The sequence below is a fragment of the Pelophylax lessonae genome, assembly GCF_965119305.1.
Source record: "Pelophylax lessonae genome assembly, chromosome: 6".
In the NCBI taxonomy this organism is placed as follows: domain Eukaryota; kingdom Metazoa; phylum Chordata; class Amphibia; order Anura; family Ranidae; genus Pelophylax; species Pelophylax lessonae.
Genome location: NC_138773.1, coordinates 170,420,645 through 170,446,098, shown reverse-complemented (window position 1 = coordinate 170,446,098; position 25,454 = coordinate 170,420,645). Strand labels below are relative to the sequence as shown.

The 25,454-nt window shown below is 44.7% G+C and overlaps 1 protein-coding gene across 1 annotated transcript; it reads right to left on the bottom strand.

Moving 5' to 3' along the window:
* Nucleotides 1-3,869: 3,869 nt before the first annotated feature.
* On the bottom strand, nt 3,870-15,014 carry ATP5MF (ATP synthase membrane subunit f). The gene is made up of 4 exons (XM_082260570.1): nt 14,873-15,014; nt 9,444-9,551; nt 5,025-5,141; nt 3,870-4,006 (listed from the first exon to the last, which is right to left on the bottom strand). The coding sequence occupies exons 1-4, from the start codon at nt 14,886-14,888 to the stop codon at nt 3,978-3,980; spliced, it is 270 nt and encodes an 89-aa protein (XP_082116696.1). The 5' UTR covers nt 14,889-15,014; the 3' UTR covers nt 3,870-3,977.
* Nucleotides 15,015-25,454: the final 10,440 nt, after the last annotated feature.

The following is a 25,454-nucleotide window of genomic DNA, read 5'->3' as shown; positions in this document are numbered from 1 at the left end:
GGGGGGGGGGGGGGGTCCGTGACCGCGCAGAAGCACGCCTCCGGCGGCGCTCGCTCCCGAGACCCTCACAGGCTAGCGACGTAGACCTATGTCGCTCTGCCTGTGAGGGGCTGACTGCCGCAGTAAATATACTGTGAGCAGTCGGCAAGTGGTTAAAGGCGACAAGCCCAGTCAGTTGAAATATCTTTGAACTCCCCAGCTGAAATACACCCTCTTTCCTGAAGGTATCGCTTCCATTTCATCAGTGTTTGGTTCTGTGCTACAGATACACTAGTGGTTAGTTCATTATTTCTCACCCATCCTGCTATTGGCAATGCAGAATAAATAGTGACTGGTTCCTTTCCTTTAAAAGCCTTTTTTTAACCTCCTTTTTGGTAATACGAGGTGGCAACAATCCCTGCATAGTCTGAAATTCTTCTCTGTGGTCCGGTCGACATCTTTCCCACCCCAGCCCTGGGCTTTGTCTGTTTACAGACCATCTTCCTTTCTCTATGTGCAGTTTCAGAAGGTGCATTGCTTCAGTTATATCCTCTTGTTCCAGAGATCATGAAGTTATCGATGTAGTGAACAGAGACTTTCCAATATAGGCTAAGTTTACACAGGCTTTGGATTTTAAAGCAGAATCTAACATGATAAATGTGCCTTTAGCTTTAATGCAAGTTTTGAATGCATTGCACAGGTGTCAGGCAAAGCTTTCCAAATGCCCTCTAAATTTTTCCTTTTTTAATTTTACGGCACTAAAATGAGAATTTATCACATTTGATGTTATGCAACTGTGCCTCAAGTGATAATTGCATTTAATAGAAGTAAAATGGAGGTGGTGGCCCTTCTGTATTATTTTTGCCTTGCCGTAACACAAGGCAATGCTAATGCTGTTGTGTGAACACCTCCAGTTGCTGTTTTAACAATTGTGAATGACCTTGATAGGCGCTCAGGAAGCAGTAAAAATGTGAGCCGCCTATTTGTCAATGCCTGGGTGAATGAGGCCTTTGGGTACTCAAATCTCAGGCAATACATAAACGATTGTTGGTTAACCAGTTCTGGAAGATTTTCCCCCTTAACCACTTTACCCCCGCCCACCCTGCATATACTGCGGCACTCTGCCGCTGCTGGGCAAAGCGGCATATCCGTACGGCGCTCGCTCAGCCGCCTGTAGGGGGCGAGTGCGCGCCATGCTTCCGCCCCCGCTAATTTCCTGGGGCGCTAGCACGGGTGACCGGCGGCTCCAATGGCCACTGGTCACTCATGATCTCCCGCAAGAGAGGGAGAAAGACAGACGGCTGATGTAAACACAGCCGTCTGTCATTCTCCCTTAGATCATGACAGAGGCTATGTGTAGGATCGTATATCTCTGTGATGATCTAACAAGCCACGCCCCCTGACAGTTAGAATCATGCCCCTAGGGTCACACTTAAACCGGAGTTCCAGCATCACACACTCACCTGTCCAACGGTCCAGCGATGCGGCCGCCCGAAGTCTCACTCTTCTCCCTCTCTGCTCTGCGGCGCCGGCATCACTGGTGTGGGCACCCGGCTGTGACAGTTTGCCGCTTCACAGCCGGGTACGCACTGCGCATGCGCGAGTTGTGCTATGCGCCGTGATTGGCTGGCAATCTTCTGGGACCTCTGACATGTCCCAGAAGATTGCAGGGAGGGAGGGGGAGAGGAGAACTTTCGCTCAGGGCGCCGCGGCGCTCCGAACGGAAGTGGGAGCGGGTACCTGTCAAAACTAGGTACCCACTCCCCCCCCCCCCAAAAAAAATGTGGCATGTCAGGGGGTTAGAACCACCTAAAGCGGAAGTTCCACTTTTGGGTGGGACTCCGCTTTAAACTTGATCACCAATAAAGTTAACCCCTTCTCTGCCAGTGTCATTTTGACAACAGTGCATATTTATAGCACTGATTACTGTAGTAATGTCACTGGTACCCCCAAAAGTGTTAAAAAAGTCAGTTAGGGGTCCGATCTGTCCGCCACGATGTCTCAGTCCCGCAAAAAAAAAAAAATAAATAAAATCGCAGATCGCCGCCATTACTAGCTAAAAAAAATAAAATAAAAATGACAAATCTTTCCCGTAGTTAGTAAACGCAATAACTTATGCGCAAACCAATCAAAATACACTTATTGCGATTTTCTTTTACCAAAAATATGTAGCAGAAAACATTTTGGCCTAAAATGTTAAAAAAAAATTGATTTTTCCATTTTTTTTTTTTGAGAATTTCATATAAAACAAAATGTGAAAAATATTGTTATTTTTTCAAAATTGTTGCTCTTTTTTTGTTTATAGCGCAAGAGGGGGGGGGGGGGGGGGAAATCGCACGTGATCAAATACCACCAAAAGAAAGCTGTTTGTGGGAAAAAAATGACATCCAATTTTGTTTGGATACAGCGTCGCACTTGTACGTTGAAGTCACACAGTGCCGAATCGCAAAATATGGTCTTTGAGCAGCCAAATCACCCGGGGCTAAAGTGGTTAATGACCAGTGCATATTTTGCAATTCGGCACTGCGTTACTTTGAAGGACAATTGCATGGTTGTGCGACGCTTTACCTAAATAAAATCCTTTTTTTCCCCACAAATAGAGCTTTCTTTTGGTGATATTTGATCACCTGTGCAATTTTTATTTTTTGCACTATAAACAAAAAAATAGCGACAATTCTGAAAAAAATTAAATATATATTTTTCACATTCTGCTATATAACATTCCCCCCAAAAATTCCCCATTTTAGCCCAATTTGTTTTTCTGCTACATATTTTTGTTAAAAAAAAAAAAAAAAAACAGACTGGGGTGACCAGTGGATCTAGATTATCCAGCCCGTCGCTCAGTCCGGCAGTTGATTGTAGATCTCACAGGAAAAAAAAAATCTAAAAAATTTTGCCAGGGCCAAAGATCCTAGCAAGGAAATAGGTCGAGAGGCAGAAAAAAAACTGAGTGGCTATAGCAGAGTATACCCCCTGGGACTTTCCCATGGGTGTAGCCAGAATTTTGTTTTTGCCTAGTGTCCTACTCCTGTAGGGGGCAGTATAACCCAATGGTTATGAATATCGGGAGCTGTGTCCGTTAATGAACGAAAGAGAAATAGGAGTTCCACTTTTTGAATTAAATTCCTGAAATAGAATATCTTTTAAAAAGGGAATTTAATTTTATGAGATGGACCTGTACATGTCCATTTGTATGAAATGTATGATTCTAAACATTAAAAAAAATTCCCTTGCCCACTTTGGAACTTATTCATAAGTGTAGTTTAATTACCAGTACTAACCAAATGTCACCATTTATCAGACAAAAAAAAAAAAACACAATTGCAGATCACTATGGTTTACTGCACTTGACTATTTTTTAAACCTGAACATGCTACTACAAAAAGCATTTTTCATTACTACCGGGGATGGAGGCCTCATGCACACTGGGCATTTTACAGCTGCTTCTAGGGCGCCTTTTTTTTTTTCCTGCCTCTAAATGCCCCTCCATGTTATAAGCATTTAATGGCGGAGGCTTTTAGAGGCAGGAAAAAAAAAAAACCAGTGCATCAAAAGAGCAGCAGAGCTTGGGCAGAAAAAAAATGCTTGACACTACTAAAAGCACCTAAACGCTAGTACTTGAACATTAATTCAGTTCAATGGCCAGAATAAATTATTTATTCTGGCCAATGAAATTAATTTACGCCTAAGAGCTTGACGCCTGTAAAAGCTCCTAAAAGCTTTAGACACTTTTTCTGCAAAAACGCTGCTGGCTTCTAGGAGAGTTTAATTTTACTTCCTGTGTGCATGAGGCCTAAAGCATTCATTATTTTCCATATCCTACAACACTATTATTCACAGTCTACTACACCCCTAAAAACTAAAACCATTTTATAGCCTTAGTTTTGGAAGCGATTTAGTGACCCCATATAAAAATACACACACATGAAGTGGAAAGATTTATTATTATTTCAGATCTGGTTACAGAGTAGCAACAAAAATCCAGGGTTCTTTTTTGGTCAGTGATACTTTCTCCAGCGGTCATGTTCTGCAACAAAGAAAGATTATTTTACTAAATGTGATTTACACATATTTACATCAACACATACTGTACATATATCAAATATTTTGGATACATAATAAAAATGACATGTTCTAGAGAGTCATTTTAGGCCTCATGCACACGTGTTTGGGGCCAATTACGATTTCCTGTGGGAAAATCCGCAGCATTTCTTGCAGCCAGTACCACAGCCATTCATGGCTGTTTGCATGTAATCAAACATGCAGCAATTATCTGTGGATGAAGAGCCCCAAATACAGACGGTTTGTGTCCAGATCAATCATCCAAAGGTAATCGCTGCATGTCCGATTACATGCGAAGAGCTGCAGGCACCATCAGCCTCTCATTGCTTTGAATAGAGGTTCCTACCTACAGCTGTTCATAAAAGAAAAAAAACAGCTGAGTCTCCCACAAGAAATCATTTTTTTGACCCAGACTGTACATGTGAATGAGCGGGTTCTGAAAACGATGTAGATTGTCATGTGGTGATCTTACCAAGAAGTGGAAGCGGGTACCTGCCAAAATCGGGTACCCCGCCCCCAAAAAAGTGCCAAATGGGGCAGTGGTGAGGGTATATGAATAAGCAGAGCTTCCCCTTTTGGGTGGAGCTCCACTTTAAACTACAAAGCATAACCTATAAAATAGAAGCATACATCATGTAAAAAAAACACCATCCTATTGAAGGATCATATATAAAAAGTTCAATCTAGCACATTTTATACTGTATTATTGATATTTATTGCATACAAGACTGGGGTCTCCCAAGCTCAAATCTAATTACACTATCTGCTAGGAAAGGGTATGTTACACTGCTGTGACATGTGCAGTTGTATTTGATACACAAAGTATCAGCATATTACAAATCTAGATTCAGGGTTTGTAGCTTCTTTTCAAAGTAAACATGCATGTATTGTTATCATGCTGTCAATACCAGGTAATATAAAATATAATTTGTTTAGCAGTACACCGCTTTTATTCTAGGATAATTAGATGTAACAACACTTACTGATGTGATCATATTGCCAGGCGTAGCTCAAAGCTACATAACCAACAAGTACCATGGCGATCCCTCCAATGCCACCCTTTTTCACATTGATGTATTTGTTATAATATCGATCATAACCTAAGAGAAAAACAAATCATTTACCATGTGACAAAAAAAAAAAAAAAGTTTAAACGTCAAATCAATATACTGTACTTTATATACCTACATGAAGAGACATTAGCAGTAAGGGAGATGATCTTACCCAGCCTCTCTCAAGGTGAGAAAGTCATTCGGATCAGACCAAGGAGCCCGATCAGGACAGTGAAGTGCTGACAAGTGGAATGGGGAGGCATCTTCCTGCATCCTGACCCCTCTTTCTCCCCCCTACTGTGCAGTACGAGCGCAGGAACAGTTTTTAAAGAGTGTGTGCGCGTGTTTAATATGTGTGCAACCCCAATTCCCAAAAAAGTTGGAATGCTGTGTAAAATCTACATAAAAACAAAATGCAGTGATTTGCAAATCTCATAAAACCATATTTTATTCACAATAGAAAACAGATCAAATTTTTAAACTGAGAAAGTGTTTGAAAACTGGAACTATTTTAGGGGAAAAAAAGGCAATTTTGAAATTAATGGCAGCAACGTGCTCAAAAAAGTTGGAATAGGGCCATGTTTTTTTTTTTTCTTTTTAAAACAGCAATCTACACACATTTGGAAACTAAGGAGACCAGTTGCTGGAGTTATTGGAGAGGAATGTTGTCCCATTCTTGCAGGATATAGGATTCTAACTGCTCGACAGTCCTGGGTAGTCAGTTTTAGTCATATTTTTCATTTAAAGATGCAGCAAACATTTTTAAATTGGTGAATGGACTAGACTGCAGGCAGGCCAGTTAACACCCCAAATCTTATATTATGAGGCCATGCTGTTGTCATAGATGCAGTTAAGCATTGTCCTATGGAAATATGCAAGGCCTTCCCTGAAAAAGACGTTGTCTGAATAGGAGCATATGCTGCTACATCTTTCAGCTTTGATGGTGCCTTTCCAGATGTGCAAGCTGCCCATTCAATACGCACTAATGCAGCCCCATACCATCAGAGATGAAGGCTTTTGAACTGAGTGCTGATAAGCCGGACGGCCCCTCTCCTTTTGAGACCAGAGGATGTGGCACAAAAAAAATGTCTAATTTGGATTCAGCTGAACACAGAACAGTTTTCCACTTTGCAACAGACCATTTTAAATGAGCTTTGGCCCAGATAAGACGGCAGCATTTCTGGATTATGTTCAGATATGGTTTTTTCTTTGCATGATAAAGCTTTACCATGCATTTTTCGGATGTCATGGCAAACCGTGTTCAGACAGTGATTTTGGGAAGTATTCCTGAGCCCATGCAGTGATATCCATCACAGAATCATGCCTGTTTTTAATGCAGTGCCTGTTTTTAATGCAGTGCCATCTCAGAGCCTAAAGATCACGGGAATCTAATATTGCATTTTATCATTGTCCCTTGCACACAGATGATTTCTCCAGACTGTTGGAGTCTGCACTTTAAATATTTCATATAGAGTACATAATAGGAATAGTTTTGAGGAACATTCTGAAATCTGACAATTTTTAAATGCAGTTTTCACAGATTGGAGAACCTCTCCCAATCTTTACTTCTGAGACACTGACTCTCTAAGATGCCCTTTTTATACCCAATCATGTTACTGTCCTGTTGCTAAATTAGTTGCAAAAAACTTTCTTCCAGCTCTTTGTTAGTACCACTTAGGGCTCTTTCACACGGGCGATCCGATCGATCAGATCCGCCTAAAAAACTGACAGGCGGATCTGATCGGATGCTCCATGCAACTCTATGGGGCAGCGGATGTCAGCGGACACCCGCTGCCATCCGTATCCGATCCGGTCGGTGAAATCTGGACGGATGGAAACCCTATTTCTCCATCCGTTCAGGGATCGGATGAGAGCGGAGAGCAGCGGAGAGCAGCGGGGTTCTGACATCTCCCTCTCCGCACTGCAAGCGGAGACGGAGCTGTCATCCGCCGGCTCAGCAGGTCGATCCCCGCTGAGCAGCATGGATCCGCCTACGGAGGCGGACCGTGTGAAAGAGCCCTTACTTTGCCAGCTTGTTGTTGCCCTGTCCCATCTTTTCTGAGACGTGTTGTTGCCATCAATTTCAAAATGACTTTATATTTTTTTTCTTAAAAACGGGTACATTTTCTCAGTTTAAACATTTGATGTTTCTATTTTCTATTGTCTATTAAATCTGTGCTATTTTTAAAGTAGATTTTACAAAGCATCCCAACTTTTCACCCCTAATCCTGTATGATCAGAACTGTTTTTAAGTGTTGTTCATAATAGGGACAAGGACTGCAGCTCCTCTGAAAAGCAATCCACGCTCAGATTGCTTTTCAGGGGCATTTGACAGGTAGCAAAGAGGCGATAGGTCATAGGTTTTAACCCCCTACATGTATTATCAGCATGCCACAACCGCATGCAATGCCTGCGGTTGTGGACTATGGTGGGAGGCATGACCCTTCCAGATACTCCTTGTGCACAGCAGTAGGATTCAACAACAGGAATTCTTTTATACCACATGAAAGCCTGAGATATTCACAGGTTCTCTCTCAGGGCTAGAGTGTTTCACAAAACCAATAAATTATTCCCAACGTATGTGCTTATGCAAAAGATTTGGAATAGAGCAAAACTTTAAAACAGGTTACAGGCTTCACATCTTACAGTTCCATATGGCACAACAGTGCGTGCACAGAACTGGCCAAATTGCAATATAGTGCTAAATGGATAGCTTATAGAGTTACCCATTTAAATCAGATAGTTGCCAACAGAACATGGTTATCCTTTAGGGAACTGAGCACAAAGTTCCCACTTCTGCAACACATGCACTTTCTATACCTACAACTTCATCACGTTGTACAAGCCCAGGGTAACACTTGGGATTGCTTTCTCCTCCCACCCAAATCCTTAACTCCATGTGTTCTGCTGAAAAGATAAAAGGCTGTACATCTCATTGCTATGCCATGTTATTGACACTTCTAAAAGAATACTCATCTAACACCGCAAAGCTATGGGAGAAGGATGTAGGCCCGTTTAGGATCAATGGGAAGAAGCATTACAAGCGGTACAGCCTAGCTCTCTTCAGTGTTTCCCAATGGCTTTCCTAATTATATATTCTGTTGAGATCTCACTATACTCAGATCAATCTTTATAGGATAGGAGTGTCAGATGACCCTCTTTGTAGTAGGTGCTGCAGGGACAATGGCAAATTATTTAATTTATTCCATACAGCTCTGGCCTAAACTTCATAATTTATTGGAAAGGAATGGTGGACATGTTAAATAAAGGTCTTTCAGTCTAATATTCAAGCTGATCCAAAACAATGTATTCTGGGCATATTAGATAAACTGACGTTACAAGAAGCACACTAAAGAAGGAATTTCCAGAGAACTGTTTTAGACTTGCAAGCTTGTACTAAACCACTGAAAACTAGCTGACCCCCCCCCCCGCCACTGAGTGGATCAGGCAGGTGGGGTCTACAATGTCACTGGAACAATATATTTATCAGCACAGAGACTGCACAGTTTGAAAAGATATGGGCGCCATGGACTGATACACCCAGTCTGTCTCCACTGGATTTGGCTATAGGCACGATGGTGGTAGTAGACCCACCTAATGCCTTATCTTTTGTCTTTGCACCTTACGCTGTAAATTTAATTCCTGCCATTTACGATCTGTAGATTGGTGTGGTTATGATTATGTCATGTGTGTTTTCATGACTATATAGCTATTGTAAGTGTTAAAGCATTTGCTACCCCAACATATATTCCTGATATGTGTCTGCTGTACAATGTACCTTTATAGGAAAGTATCCTGTTCTTTGTATTGCTTCCTTTGTGTTAAATCCCTGGTGTTCCTGGCAGACCCTCTGTGTTCCTATTAAAAACTGACCACACTAAGCACACCATGGTCAGTTACCTAGGTGTGCTGGGAACTCAGTGTGCTCTCCTTCAATGATCAGACTTGTCCTGACATGCCCATGCTGCACAGCCATTCACTGGGAAGCTCAGTGTACTGCCACTTCTCCTCCCCCCCGCTCCTATGCAGCTGAGAACAGAGGGATTGTGATCACTTATTAAAAAAGGGAAAAAAGGTATTTATAATGTTTTTAAATCTATACAAAAACGTTTTGCCTTTTATTTCTATTTTAAATTGTATGGGTTGTTTTACATTGTGATCGTTTACAATCACTTTAACTCTGTTATCGCTGTACTATAATCTCACTGCTGCTCTAGATCTTCATGAATTTTCAATAAGCTTCACTCTCGATGACTTATATGGGAATGCAAAGCACACAGAGCGATCAAAAGCCCATTGACACAAGCCCTAACAGTTTATCACAGGTAAATAAACATTTTACATACTAACCCCTTCTCACACCAGCCAAAATTCCATTTGGAGTGAAATTACAAGTGGCAAGCCAGTTGGGCAGCTCACCGACTTTAACATCCAGCAGTCTCCTCTCAGCCAAAGGTACTAAAAAAAAAAAAAAAAAAAAAAAAAAAAAAAAAAAGAAGAGAATGTAAAAGTTTTATTACCAGAGTGAACAAATGTTCTATCCTCACAGGTAATTCATGAAAATAATGCAACTGTGACACAGAACAACAAAAACCTTTTCCTTGCCGGCTCTATCCAATACAAAAAAAAAAAAAAAAGAAATATGACAGGAGTTAGGCTTTAAAGACACCCTGTCCCCAGCTTAAAATGAAGGCAAAAAAGCACACACATTTGAGTATTTTAAATGCTTACTTGCCAAGATTTTCCTGTGAAAAAAATGTCTTCACTTGCAATGTGCTTTTTACCCTGTGGGAAAAATGTCTCCCCTTGCATGTCATAGCCCTCTTTTATTCTGGGAGAGTCTAATTACTTTATGTGCTGACCCAACCTCTCCTGATATAACTTTTTATGTAGCAGCTGGGGGAGGAGTGAAGAGAAATGCTATAGAAGAGAATGTTACACAACAGCTAACAACACACATGAACACCAAAAATGTGTTAATTGCACATATCTTAAAGGAAACTCTTAAGGCATTTACCTGTCCAGGGATCCTGTGCTGTACTCTCTTGGGCTGGTACTTGACCGGTCTTCAGATCCCTGCTGCCTGTGAAGCCTTGCGGCTTCACAGCTGGCTTCCCCACTGCACATGTGCGAGCCACAGGGAGAGAAGGGGGCAAACTTCGGGTGGAATTGCTTAGGCAATTCCAGGGGAAGTGGGGAGCGGGTACCCAACACCCCCCCCCCCCCCCCAAAAATGTAGTTCCAAAAGTAGAAGTGGAGGGTGGGGAGGAGGAATCAGAGCAGGATTGGCATTTTTTCTGTGAAATTCTGCATTTATACCAAAATCGTGTGAAGAGCAGGTCTAAGTTTTCCCACCTAATATACCTGAGAAATGCTGGAATCACTTCCATTTGACAGTTGGATATTAGGGGGCTTCTTGGTAGATAAGTAGAGGCTCTGTATGTAGCCTGGGATACAGGGCACAGAGCCCCCACTCTTTACCCACCATCTTACTTAATACCTGCAGGTGGACAGGACAGTTCATCCTTACCATTTCAATGAACACTTGCAGGACACAAATGGCACTTTTCCACTGCAAGTACCGGCTAGTACCGGCTCGGCTCTACTCGGCCCTGCTTGGCCTGGTTTGCTTTTCCACTGCTGGTACCGCATGGTATAGGGTCGGAACGGTTCGGTACGGTACGGTATAGGTTTGCTTTTCCACTAAAGTAGTACTAAAGTTAAGTGGGTGGGATAACAACGGGGTGGGTGGGATTCTCTGACCAATCAGTGGCTAGTAGTGACTGCAAGCAAAGGATTGTGGGATATGGTACCAGTTTGGTACCTGTTGGAACCACAATCGAGTAGGTACTGTTTTTTCAGAGCCGTACCGTACCGTACCGTTCGGTTCCATGCAGTGGAAAAGCAAACCTATACCGTACCGTACCGAACCGTTCTGACCCTATACCATGCGGTACCGCAGTGGAAAAGCACAAAAGGGTGCCGAACCGGTACGGTTCCATGCAGTGGAAAAGCGCCATAAGGGAGTTTCATTCAAGAGGAATAATTTGTACACCAATTTATCACTATTGGAGTGCTGGCCTACACACACTTTCTTACCCAATAGTCTGAAATACCTTATAGTGATATTGAAGTTTTATTTTCTAATTATTCTAATGTCACCACTTTAACTGGTCTGCTTTTTCCACAGCTTCTGCACTTTTCTTATTTCACCCGATGTCCTCATCACTGCCCTCGACTTCCATTGTAAGGGTGGCTTATTTGGCTTGCTTGCAGCTTCCTACAGTCCTTCATGAATCTACCATTATGTTCACACTCATAGTGTACCTGCCACTGTTACCTGCATGGGGCATGCACAGACAACCCAACAGAATAGAAATTATGATGTCATGGCATTGGTGTGCTGGCAGGATGGTGGTAGGAATGATGGGACAGGTAGCCCTGAGAGGGGAAAAAAGTACACACTCTCTGACTGAAGTTCTGGGAAGCCGCAATAAAGAAGCTGGGACTGTGCTATTTACAGGAAGAAAATGTGACTAGCGACATTGAGGCAAATCAGCAACTATGTATGTGTAGAAAAAGAAACGCTAAAGCCCTAGGTCAGGGGTGCTCAACCTTATGAAGTGAGAGGGCCACTTAACACCTTCCCACCTGGCCTATAGCAGATTGACAGCCGGGCGGGCCATTTGACCTTCTGAGTGGACGTCATGATCCAGCTGATGACTGATAAGTGTACTGGCTTGCTGCCAGTGTAACGTTAGAATTCCATACCTCGTTAGAATTCCATACCCTCGTCACTTCCGGTCTAAAACAGCTGAGCAGCGCAGCAGTGCGCATGCTCAGAGCCCCGGAGACGTAATTGAACAGCAAAGAAGTTCAGAAGTGCACATGCTCGTAGGGTAGGATATTATCACGGCAGTGTGTGTGATTTTATACTTGCGGCGGTAATATTAAAACAGTTCGGCTGCAACATCAATCATCTCCTCTCCTATCCCTGTGACTTCCCTGATCTCCCCTAATAAATATAAAAGCAGCGGCGGGTTTATGAACTGTAAATGACGCCGATCTCGGCTCCGTGATCCGCTTTTATATTTATTAGCCGAGATGAGGGAAGTGACAGGGATAGGAGCGGAGATGATTCATGGTGCAGAGGAGCTGTTTTAATGTAACGGCGGCAAGTGTAAGTACCGTGAGAAATCCATACCCTCCGTAGGTACACCGGAAGTGACGAGGGTATGGTTTTCTCACGGGTATGGTTTTTTCACGGAACACCAGTACCATGTGACATCTGTGACCAATCACAGCAGGTCACATGATTTTTGTAAACAATGGATGGCTTCCTTTCATGCCATTCATTATGTTGCTATCTGTAATCAAATGGTACAGACAGGGCCAATCACAGCCTATCTGTACCATGTAATTAGCTTTGACCATTGACAGCCAATCACAACAAAAACTGAATGAATCAGTTCATTTCAGTAAAATGCTTGCTTATAGCAACTTACTTCACTGCTATAAGCAATCATAATGTGTGTAAAAAATCAATTAAAAAATCCTGTTCATTTTCTCAGAGTAGTACAATGTTACTATGGTAATATTACATTGCTCTGGTCACAATGTAATAAAAATAAATATAGAATTTTTTTTTTTTTTTTAATATATATTTTTCTTTGTACTGTCAGCAGTTAGTGTCCCTGATCACCACCACACCAGTTATATGATGGCACTGTACTGGTGACAGTATGTAAACATTTTCACAAGGTTTGTTTTCATTTCTTAATTTCCCAAAAAACTACAACTTCAACAAAACTCATAACTCACTTCATGAAAGCGCCCTAAACCTACAGGATAGAAGTCTATGGCTCAGCGCAGCTAATGCGCAGAAAAGCTGCACCTGCGGATCAGTGTGAAAGCAGCCCAATAACTTTTTTTATAAGCGCTAATGTGCCCATTGCAAAAGTGCAGTGTATGTGAAGTTTAATACACTGGCCTTCTCTTCCAGCTTCTGCCGCTATTGCTATGCAGGCTGCTAGAAAAGATTAGAGGTGAAGTGCACTTGGTATCACTCCGCCTGGGACAGGAGCCGACACTACAGAGGAAGCTTGGCTTATGCCGCTCCTACTCCCTCTGAAGCCGCCTGCTTCCTTCACTGCTGGTGCAGGCTCCATGCACTCTGATTCTCTGACAGGATGGGTCAGCAACCCATTCAGTACACTCAGCTTGCCATCCCACCATTCCAGAGGATGGGCACACTCTTCCCTGGATGAGGTCAGGGGCCACATCAGTTCCGCAGGTTGAGCACCCCTGATTTAGATACTTAAAGCGGAGTTCCACCCTGGAATTTTTTTTTTTTTTTTTTTTTTTTTTTTAGAAATACCCCCGGGACAGTCAGGGCTAGTGCATTCCACAATGGCTAGACTCTGATCTGTCCCGGGTTGCACTTACCTGTTAGGACAAATACTTACCTTGAAAACATCTTGTCCAGCGCTGCCATCTCAGATGTGGGCAGCTTGAAGCCAGCGAGATCCTCTTCGGGGTCCTCTTCCGCCTTCTTCGGTCCCACGATGCCCTGCGCCGCCCCCGTCACGTCCGGGTCGCGCGCGTCATCCCTCCACAGCTTCTGGGCATGCCCAGAAGCTGTTTAGAAGGGGATGACGCGCGCGCCCCGGAACTGACGTCGGGGCCGGTGCAGGCGCAATGATTCCTGGGAGCGATGACGTTCAGCTCCCAGGAATCATTGCAGAGCCAGGAAGTGACGACGGGCCGCGGAAGAAGGAAGTAAGGTAAGTATATTTTCTTCGCTACAAGTAAAAAAAAAAAAAAAAAAAATGCGATTATCCATTTCTTTTTCAGGTGACCCGGAGCGAGAAGATGGAGGTAAGTATAAAATTAGGGTGGAACTCCACTTTAAAGAAAAAAAAAAATTGCACAGGTGATCAAATACCACCAAAAGAAAGCTCGGTTTGTGGGGAAAAAAGGACGCCAAATTCGTTTAGGTACAGCGTCGCACGACCGCGCAATTGTCCGTTAAAGTCACGCACTGCCGAATTGCAAAATAGGGCCTGGTCAGGAAGGGGGTAAAATCTTCTGGGGCTTAAGTGGTTAATAAACAAAAACGAGTGGAACTCCGCTTTAAGGGCCAAAAACAGGTGGTGTGAGAAGGTGACATAATGGGACATACTAAAAGGAATGACAGAAAGGAATGCCCATAGACTAACATGGAGATGGAATGCCCATAGACAATAATGGTAAAAAAAATATTTCAATTCGTGACAGAACTTTTTTCCATTATTCTCTATGGGCATTCCTTTTAGTATGTCCCTGACATAATGCCTCCTCACAGACTGTCAACTGCCCCTCAAAAAGCGATCCACAGCACAAACCCTTAGATCTGATCTACGCACACTTAGTGCAGAGCTGTAGGAAATCCTCAGAAGGTTGTATAATCAGATTGCAGCATGTGTCCAGCAATGAGCAGGGGGAGGGGAGCCAGGCCTACTTTGCAGCTAAAGATCTCCTCTATCTAGGACACAGAGGTAAATGGTGAACACTAAAATACAGATTCTCTACTCGTAAAGGTAAACGCTAATCGTGTGTATATATGACCTTCCTTCCTTCCTCTGTAGGGACTACTGAGGTGACCCGGTCACAGCCTCCAATACCACAAGTCCCTGAGCGCCTGAAAACCGACAGCATGCCGCACTCCAACCAAACCTTCTTCACATTCTCGTCTCCCGACACCTCACACACAACCACAGACACAGCAGACGTTTACTCACCCAGCTTGTCGGCCATTTTGATGTCCGGAATGACACTGAGGAGGAGCGGGCAATCCCAATGCCGAGTACTATATCACCTCCTCTGACAGGAAGGAAGACGGGTCCGGCACTGACGTCACTTCCGTACAGCACTCGCCGCCATGTTGAAGGTGGAAGAGTGCAGTTGTAAAATGTGAAAGCTTGTGTGTTTGTATATAAAGGTCTATATAGACGTGTATTTTCATTAGGGGATCGTAAAAAAGACTACTTATTGGATAAGTATCGAATCTGAAGGAGAGATTGAATTCTGACCAATATACAAAAACAGGTGTTTCGTACTGGAGGGGGTGTCTGTAGAATTTGTGGGCTCCCTCTATGTTTGCTGGAATTTATTTGGGTATGTTAGTTTTATTTCACAACTAGAGATGGGCTGAACACCCCCCTGTTCGGTTCGCACCAGAACAGAGAAAAAGTTCTGACCCGAACTGCGAACCCTATTAACCACTTAAGCCCCGGAGGATTTGGCTGCTAAAGGACCAGGGGTTTTTTTGCGATTTTTTACTGCGTGACTTTAACGGACAATTGCGCGGTCGTGCGACGCTGTACCTAAACGAATTTGACATCCTTTTTTTCCCACAAACAGAGCTTTCTTTTGGTGGTATTTGATCACCTGTGCGATTTTTTGATCACGCGCTATAAACAAAAAAAGAGCGTAAATTTTGCAAAAATAACAATATTTTTCACATTTTTTTTATATGAAATTCCCCAAAAAAAAAAGTAAAAATCTAAATTTTTTAACATTTTTCGGCCAATTTGTTTTATGCTACCTATGTTTGGTAAAAAAAATTGCAAAAAGCGTATTTTGATTGGTTTGCGCAAAAGTTATCGCGTTTACTAACAAAGGGAAAGATTTTTGTCATTTTTGGTGTTTTTTTTTTTAACGCGTAATGGCGGCGATCTGCGATTTTTTTTTTCGGTACTGCGACATTGCGGCGGACAGATCGGACCCTTGACTGACATTTTTGACACTTTTGGGGGTACCAGTGACATTACTGCAGTAATCAGTGCTATACATATGCACTGTTACTGCAAAAATGACACTGGCAGGGAAGGGGTTAACTTTATTGGACAGGGAGGGGTTAAGTGTGTCCTAGGGGCGTGATTCTAACTGTGTAGGGACATTCCTATTGGTGTAAAAGCAAAGATCAACCGTTCTACATAGTAGAACGGACAGATCTTCACTTTTACACAGGGAGAACTGACAGGCAGCTTGTTTACACAAGCTGCTCTGTCTTTCTCCCTTCACAGGAGCGATCGCAGTGTGACTGGCGGACATCGAGTCCGCCACACGCACTGACTTGTCTGTGAACGAGCCACAGCGGGCGCGCGCCCGCCCGCGATAGGCTCGCAAGTCAGTGACAGGCGAGTGACGTACCGATACGTCACTCTGCCTGGCCGGGGCTGACCGCCGCAGTATATAGTCGTGCGGCGGTCGGCAACCGGTTAAAGTGTTGGTAAAGTCACTATGTGACTTTACAAGTATCCCCTGCTGCCATTCCCTTTTCAGTGGATTTGCTTTTTAAAAATGAAAAGGCTAAATACCTTTTGTCACACCGCAGCTGTGCAGTCATGTGATCCCTGTGCTTGCCGGCCTTGATCTATGGAGAGAAGCAGGAGGTGCTGATATTCCCCTGTGAGGTCCACTGGCCAGTACTGTGGAATCACGGCCCCTCCCGCTTCTCTCCATAGATTTGAACCGGCCAGCACAGGGGAATCACGGCCCCTCCCACTTCTCTCCATAGATTTAAACCGGCCAGCACGGGGGAATCACAGCCCCTCCCGCTGCTCTCCATAGATTTGAACCGGCCAGCATGGGGGAATCACGGCCCCTCCCACTTCTCTCCATAGATTTGAACCGGCCAGCACTGGGGAATCACGGTCCCTCCCGCTTCTCTCCATAGATTTGAACCGGCCAGCACTGGGGAATCACGGCCCCTCCCGCTTCTCTTCATAGATTTGAACCGGCCAGCATGGGGGAATCACGGCCCCTCCCACTTCTCTCCATAGATTTGAACCGGCCAGCACTGGGGAATCACGGCCCCCTCCCGCTTCTCTCCATAGATTTGAACCGGCCAGCATGGGGGAATCACGGCCCCTCCCACTTCTCTCCATAGATTTGAACCGGCCAGCACTGGGGAATCACGGCCCCTCCCGCTTCTCTCCATAGATTTGAACCGGCCAGCATGGGGGAATCACGGCCCCTCCCACTTCTCTCCATAGATTTGAACTGGCCAGCATGGGGGAATCACGGCCCCTCCCACTTCTCTCCATAGATTTGAACCGGCCAGCATGGGGGAATCACGGCCCCTCCCACTTCTCTCCATAGATTTGAACCGGCCAGCACTGGGGAATCACGGTCCCTCCCGCTTCTCTCCATAGATTTGAACCGGCCAGCACTGGGGAATCACGGCCCCCTCCCGCTTCTCTCCATAGATTTGAACCGGCCAGCACGAGGGAATCATGGCCCCTCTTGCTTCTCTCCATAGATTTGAACCGGCCAGCACGAGGGAATCACGGCCCCTCCCCCTTCTCTCCATAGATTTGAACCAGCCAGCACTGTGGAATCACGGCCCCTCCCGCTTCTTTTCAAAGATTTGAACAGGCCAGTATGGGGGAATCACGGGCCCCTCCCGCTTCTCTTCAAAGATTTGAACCGGCCAGCATGGGGGAATCACGGCCCCTCCTACTTCTCTCCATAGATTTGAACCGGCCAGCACGGGGGAATCACGGCCCCTCCCGCTTCTCTTCATAGATTTGAACCGGCCAGCACTGGGGAATCACAGCCCCCTCCCGCTTCTCTCCATAGATTTGAACCGGCCAGCACTGGGGAATTACGGCCCCTCCCTCTCTCTCAATAGATTTGAACCAGCCAGCACCGGGGAATCACGGCCCCTCTCACTTCTCTCCATAAATTTGAAACGGCCAGCATGGTGGAATCATGGCCTCTCTCACTTCTCTCCATAGATTTGAACCGGCCAGCACGAGGGAATCACGGCCTCTCTCACTTCTCTCCATAGATTTGAACCGGCCAGCACGAGGGAATCACGGCCCCTCTCGCTTCTCTCCATAGATTTGAATCGGCCAGCACGGGGGAATCACGGTACCTCCCACTTCTCTCCATAGATTTGAACCGGCCAGCACGAGGGAATCACGGCCCCTCCCCCTTCTCTCCATAGATTTGAACCACCAAGCACTGTGGAATCACGGCACCTCCCGCTTCTCTTCAAAGATTTGAACCGGCCAGCATGGGGGAAACACGGCCCTTCTCGCTTCTCTCCATAGATTTGAACCGGCCAGCACGAGGGAATCACGGCCCCTCCCCCTTCTCTCCATAGATTTGAACCAGCCAGCACTGTGGAATCACGGCCCCTCCCGCTTCTCTACAAAGATTTGAACCGGCCAGCATGGGGGAATCATGACCCCTCCCGCTTCTCTCTATAGATTGAACCAGTCAGCACGGGGGAATCACGGCCCCTCCCGCTTCTCTCCATAGATTTGAAACGGCCAGCACGGTGGAATCATGGCCCCTCCAGCTTCTCTCCATAGATTTGAACCAGCCAGCATGAGGGAATCTTGGCCCCGCCCGCTTCTCTCCATAGATTTGGAACGGCCAGCACAGGGGGATTGCACAGCTGCAGTGTGACAAAAGGTATTTAGCCTTTTCTTTAAAAAAAAAAACAAATCCACTGTATTGAATGGCAGCCTGATCCGCTCTCTTGATGACAGGGAGGGAGGGGGAGAGAGGAGAGACTGTCAGAGCACAACAGCAGATGACGGAGGCACGTAAACTGACCACAGCAATCAGGGCTCAGCAGCCAAGATTATCGTGGTCAGCAGAGCAGGGGGACACAGGAACTGGCAGGATCAACTAGGTTTTTACAAGATAGGAAGGGAAAAATGACATAGTACAAGCAATGTGCTATACAGCATGCCTTAAAGGAACAGGATCTTAGTTTTGTTTTGTTTAGGATAGAATGATCTCATTGACTTTTAATCTATAATATGTGCTACATCCCTATAATAATACAGACAAGACAATTCCCAAGAGGGTTGGGATTTTATAGGCACTTAGTAATACAATTCTAAAATATTAAAATCATAAAGCTTTTTAATACAAAAGGGATAACAGGGTATGGTAATAAAAAAGAGGTTTTTACCAATGGAATGTGTTAAAACTGTGATTCAATGATCACAGAGCGCCTGTGATCCTTCTATATAGGATCAGAGGTTTCTGTGGTCATTTCACAAGCCCCTCCCCCCACAGTTAGTAAACACTCCCCTAGGCTCACATTTAACCCCTTGAGCACCCACTAGGTTAACCCCTTCCCTGCCAGTGTCATTATTTCAGTAACAGTGAATATTTTTAGCACTGATTACTGTAGTAATGTCACTGGACCCCCCAAAAGTGTAAATAATGTCAGTTAGGGGTCCGATCTGTCCACTGCAATGTCGCAGTCCCGCCATTACTAGTAAAAATAAAAATGACATAAATCTTTCCCCTAGTTTGTAGATGTGATAACTTTTGTGCAAACCAATCAAAATATGCTTATTGCGATTTTTTTTTTTACCAAAAATATGTAGCAGAATAGAAATTAGCCTAAAAGGATGAAATAATTAGATTTTTAATTTTTGGGAATGTTATATAGCAGAATGTGAAAAATAATGTTTTTTTTTATCAGAATTGTTGCTCTTTTTTTGTTTATAGCACAAAAAAAAATAAAAATAGCAGGTGATCAAATACCACCAAAAGAAAGCTCTATTTGTGGGAAAAAAAGGACATCAATTTTATTTGGGTACAGTGTCGCACGACCGTGTAATTTTCCATTAATGTAACGCAGTGCCGAATTGCAAAAAATGGCCTGGTCATTAAGGGGGCAAATCCTTCCGCTCCAGAACTGGTTAATAGGCACATTGCATGCTTTAGGTCTTGCTGTGAACAACTTTTCCTTCAACTGGGGTGTTCAATCATCAGTAAACATTTGTTCTCCAGTTGTGTAAATGGATTTGCAGTTCCTCCCTCCTCTTCCACTATGCCCCTGCTGATTCATCTTTTCTTTGGTTAGATTGAGAGCGATTTTTTTTTTTTTTTAATTTCTGACAAACGCCTCATCCCCTCTACATCTTCTCTACCTTTGTGATGTCTACATCACATTGCTTTAAACACTTAAGGACGGCCCAACGTACATATACTGCGGCATATGCAGTACCTGTACGTGATTTTCTTCTTCGGCTCTGATTGGACACAGCGGGAACCAATCAACGGGTCCCAGCGATTGTTCGGAGAGAAGCAGAACGGTGGTCTGCCTATGTAAAAAAGGCAGACCATCATTCTACCAGAGAGGAAAATGGAGATCTTGTGTTTCTGCTAAGCAGAGACATGGATCCCTGTTTTCCTTTAGTCAAAGCACATCCCCCACAGTTAGAAAGCACTCATAGGGAACAAGTTTAACCCTTTAATTACCCGTGATGTTAACTCCTTCCCTGCCAGTCTCATTTACACAGTGACAGTGCATTTTTTTAAGCACTGATCACTGTATTTGTGTCACTGGTCCCCAAAAAGTTTTACTTAGTGTCAGATTGGTCCGCCGCAATGCTGCAGTCCCGCTAAAAATCGCTGCTCGCCGCCATTACTAGTAAAAAATATTTTAAAAAATAAAAAAGTCTCTATATCTATCCCATGGTTTGTAGACACTATAACGTTTGCACAAACCAATCAATATATACGCTTATAGGGATTTTTCTACCAAAAATATGAAGCAGAACACATATTGGCCTACATTTATGAAGAAATTTGATTTTAAACATTTTTTTATTGGATATGTTTTATAGCAGAAAGTAAATTTATTTTTTTTTTTTTTCACAATTGTCTTTTTTGTTTATAGTGCAAAAATTCAAAACCGCAGAGATGATCAAATACCACCAAAAGAAAGCTCTATTTGTGGGAAAAAAGGACATCAAATTTTTTTGGTTACAGCCCCAAACCCCATGCAAACTTAGATTTCTCTGAACTTCGGCCAGATTTACTAAAATTGCAACACACAGAATCTGGTGCAACTGTGCATATTCAGCTTCTAGTTTTTATTTTCAAAGCTTAATTGAATAAGCTGAAGTAATAAGCTGATTGGTTACTATGCACAGCTACATCAGTTTCTGTGTGCATCAGTTTTAGTAAATATCCCCCATAGGGTCCAAACTTCCAAGGAAGGAAATCATTTCCAAATAGTGGAAACAAGATGAAGCAGCAAAAAAGCATTAGAGAAGGCACGCATCCTTTCTGCCCCAGAGCAAACTGTTGGAGTCTATCCTGTCACAACCCAATTCGTTTTTAATGAAAATGATACAGACAATAAAGCCCTCGTCCGATCGGCCGATTGTAGGCTTGTTAGTATGATGCTTCCGACAACCAACTGCGACTTTTCGGCCGAAAAAAATCTGGTGTGCATGCTATAAAATTTTTGTTGGCCAACAACAGAACGGCCGATTGTTCCTCAGTCAGTACAGATTTCGGCAGACAAAAATCAGATGAGCAAGACTGGGCATGCTCAGAGAAGAAAAAATACAGGGAAAGTCAACCATCACATGACATCACTTCTGAAGTTGATGGATCGTAGGCTGCACAACGGCGTCTGAGTCCCTGACAGTACCCCCCCCCCCAAAGGGCAGCCTCCGGATGCCCAACTGGACTTGTTTTTCAGGGAATTTGTCATGGAATTCTTTTATGAGTTTAGGGGCGTGAATGTTACTTACAGGTTCCCACGAATTGTCCTCAGGAGGGTAACCTTTCCATTTGATTAGGTATTGTGTAGAATTACCCTTCTTCCGACAATCCAGGATGGACTCGACCTCGAATTCCGATTCCCCCTCCACCGTGATTGGGGGTGGAGGCGGCTCTTCCCTCCCTGGGAAGGGACTAGGCACTGCAGGCTTCAGCAGAGAAGCATGGAACACAGGATGAATCTTGTAGGAGCCTGGTAGGGCCAGTTCAAAGGCCACAGGGTTGATGATCCTCCTGATCTTGAAGGGTCCGATAAACCATGGTCCTAATTTCTTAGAAGGGCACGAGATCTTTAAGTTGATTGAGGAGAGCCAGACTTCATCCCCAATCTTAAATGCAGGTTTTTCCCTTTTCCCGAGATCGTGGAATCTTTTGTACTCCTGTTGAGCTTTTGCGATGTTATCCTTTAGCAGTTGATAATTGGTTTTAATGGTAGTTATCCGGTCCTGTACTGCAGGAACTGATGACTCAGGTAAGATGTTGGGCAAAAAGGAGGGATGGAACCCGTAGTTTGCCCAAAACTGAGTCTGGTTAGTTGCAGAGTGCAAAGAGTTGTTATATGCAAACTCCGCGCAGGGAAGAAACGGGACCCAGTTATCTTGAGAGCAGGTACAGAAGCAACGCAGATACTGTTCAAGGGTCTGATTGGTTCGTTCGGTTTGCCCATTACTCTGCGGATGATAGGCAGACGATAGGCAAATCTCAATAGACAGAGACTTACAGAGTTCTCTCCAGAACTTGGAAGTGAACTGAACACCTCTATCTGAGACTATGCTGTCCGGGAGTCCATGTAGCCTGACCACTTCTTTTAAAAAGGCATTGGCTGTGTCAACTGCAGAGGGTGTGCCCATCATGGGCAGAAAGTGAGCCATCTTAGAGAGACAGTCTACGACCACCAGAACGGTGGTAAACCCTTCCGAGGGTGGCAGTTCCACTATGAAGTCCATAGAGATTCCCTTCCATGGTTGTTCAGGGATTGGCAGTGGTCTTAGTAGACCCCAGGATTTAGTTTTAGCTCCCTTATTCCGCTGGCACATGACACAAGAACTTACATAGTTGGTACAGTCCCGGACCAGATTTGGCCACCAGAAGAGACGCTGAATGAGCTCACACGTCTTCTTGACCCCGAAATGGCCGGCCAGCTTGTGGTCGTGTAAGGTTTCCAAGACCCGTAATCTAGCTTGTGCTGGGACAAAGATCTTTTAACGGTACCATAAGAATCCTTCTTGTCATCTTAAGGAAGAGACACCGGCTCTATACATTGAACGGTAGCTTGATGGATTGCTGACCGTAAATCGGTCTGGATAAGTAAAACATTTTGAGCCGAAAGAATGGTGTTAGGCTCAGTCATATTTGGAATGTCTGGAAACATCCGGGAAAGGGCGTCTGCCTTCCCATTCTTTGATCCTGGTCTGTAGGTTAGGTGAAAGTTAAATAGAGAAAAGAACAAGGCCCATCGGGCCTGACGGGGTCTCAGGCGTTTAGCTGTCCTGAGATATTCCAGGTTTTTGTGGTCTGTGTAAATCATGATGGGATGAGCAGCCCCTTCCAGTAGCAATCGCCATTCCTCCAAAGCACATTTTATGGTCAGAAGTTCCCGGTCCCCCACATCATAGTTCCTCTCAGGAGGAGTAATTTTCCCGGAGAAAAAGGCAACGGGGTGAAGAAGGGCCTTTGGGCCTATACGTTGAGACAAAATTGCTCCAGTGGCTATTTCTGATGCATCTACTTCAAGCACATAGGGCATGGCTGGGTCAGGATGCTGAAGAATAGGTGCCGAGATAAACAAGGTTTTTAACTTGTCGAAAGCCATTTGAGCCTCTTGTGACCAATGGAAATGGACCTGTTGACGAGTCAGCTGGGTAATAGGTGAAATAATTGTGGAGAATCCTTTTATAAATCTTCTATAGAAGTTGGCAAACCCCACGAATCGTTGGACCCCCTTCTTAACGGTGGGAGCTGGCCATTCCAGGATGGACTTCACCTTTTGTGGGTCCATGGAAATGCTGTTGGTGGAAATAATAAGCCCCAGGAATTGGATGGAGCTCTTTTCGAACTCACACTTTTCTGCCTTTACATAAAGACCATGTTCCCTTAGGGTAGACAGTACTCTCTTAACATGGACCCGGTGGAGCTCAAGGTTGGGAGAAAAGATGAGTATATCGTCCAGGTAGACGATGAGAAAGTTATCCAGAAATTCCCGGAAGATATCGTTGACCAGATGTTGGAAGGTGGCCGGAGCATTACATAGCCCGAAGGGCATGACCAAGTACTCGAAATGGCCAAAACGAGTTCTAAAGGCCGTTTTCCATTCATCCCCCTTCTGGATCTGGACCAGGTTGTAAGCTCCGCGAAGATCCAATTTTGTGAAGATTCGAGCTGAGCGGAAGCGTTGGAACAGTTCTGGAATAAGGGGTAGAGGGTACCGATTTTTAATAGTGACCTTATTAAGTTCCCGGTAGTCCACACAGGGTCTTAGGGTACCGTCCTTCTTTTCCACAAAGAATATGCCGGCTCCTGCTGGTGAAGAAGAGGGGCGAATAAAAACTTTTTCCAGGTTTTCATTAACATAGACTCGGAGGGTCTCCAATTCTTTTTCTGACAGAGGGAATATCCTCCCGAATGGAATCTCTGCACCTGGAAGAAGCTCGATAGGATAGTAGTAGGGTCTGTGCGGAGGAAGAGCTTCAGCCTTTTTCTTGTCGAAAACGTCTGTGAATTCCCCATAGACTGTGGGGACGTTCTCGGGAAGATCCAATACTGGACCGACGGCCAGGCAGGCAGCAGGGATATTGAATCCTGAAGGGAGGTAAAGGCGAACTTTTTATTAACCCAATCAATTTGCGGATTATGGGCCTGAAGCCAAGGAAGTCCTAAGATGATAGGAAACATAGGTGAGGACAGGACATCAAAGCAAAGGAACTCTTGGTGATGGGAGTCCGTTGTGGTGAAGATGGGGTATGTCTCTTCACTGACTGGTCCAGAACTCGGCAGGGTGCCATCCGCTAACAGGATATGGAGTTGTTGCTTCTTGGCTTGCAGAGGGACACCCAATCTCTTGGCTAGTGAGTGGTCCAAGAAGCAGCTACTTGCCCCAGAGTCAATGATTGCTACCTGTAGGGAGACAGGGAGAACAAGATGAGCAGGAGACGGTTTGACAATTTGACAACTCAGCAGAGGTCGGGTGTAGCACTTACTGGGCCTTACTGGGCAGCTGCGCAAGAAGTGGCCGGATTCCCCACAGTAAAGGCAGAGATTGGCCTGGCGTCGACGTTGCCTCTCTTCAGGGGTCAAAGAGGAACGGATCAGCCCTATTTGCATAGGCTCCCCCTCAGGTCCCATGGTGGCGGGAGGCAAATGGAACCTTGGGCAGTACCCAGGTGGGTCGAGCCCCTTGAAGACGCTCCAAGCGTCTCTCCCGCAAGCGCCTGTCCAGCTGAATCGCTAGTGAGATCAGGTCTTCCAAAGATGCAGGGGCCTTTACCCGAGCCAGTTCGTCCTTAAGGGCTTCAGACTACACGGTCCCACACTGGTACTTAAGGGCTGCCTCATTCCAGTCCGTGTCCGCGGCCCATCGGCGAACGTCCACGGTGTAATCCTCCACAGGACGTTTATTCTGCTATAAGACGTGCAGAGCGGATTCGACCGTGACTGTACCTTGCGGATCCTCATATAGTTGGGCCATGGCCTCAAAGAAAGAGGTCACGGAATTCAGGGCTGGACTCTTTTGCTCCAGGAGGTTATGAGCCCAGGTCTGGGGCTCTTCAG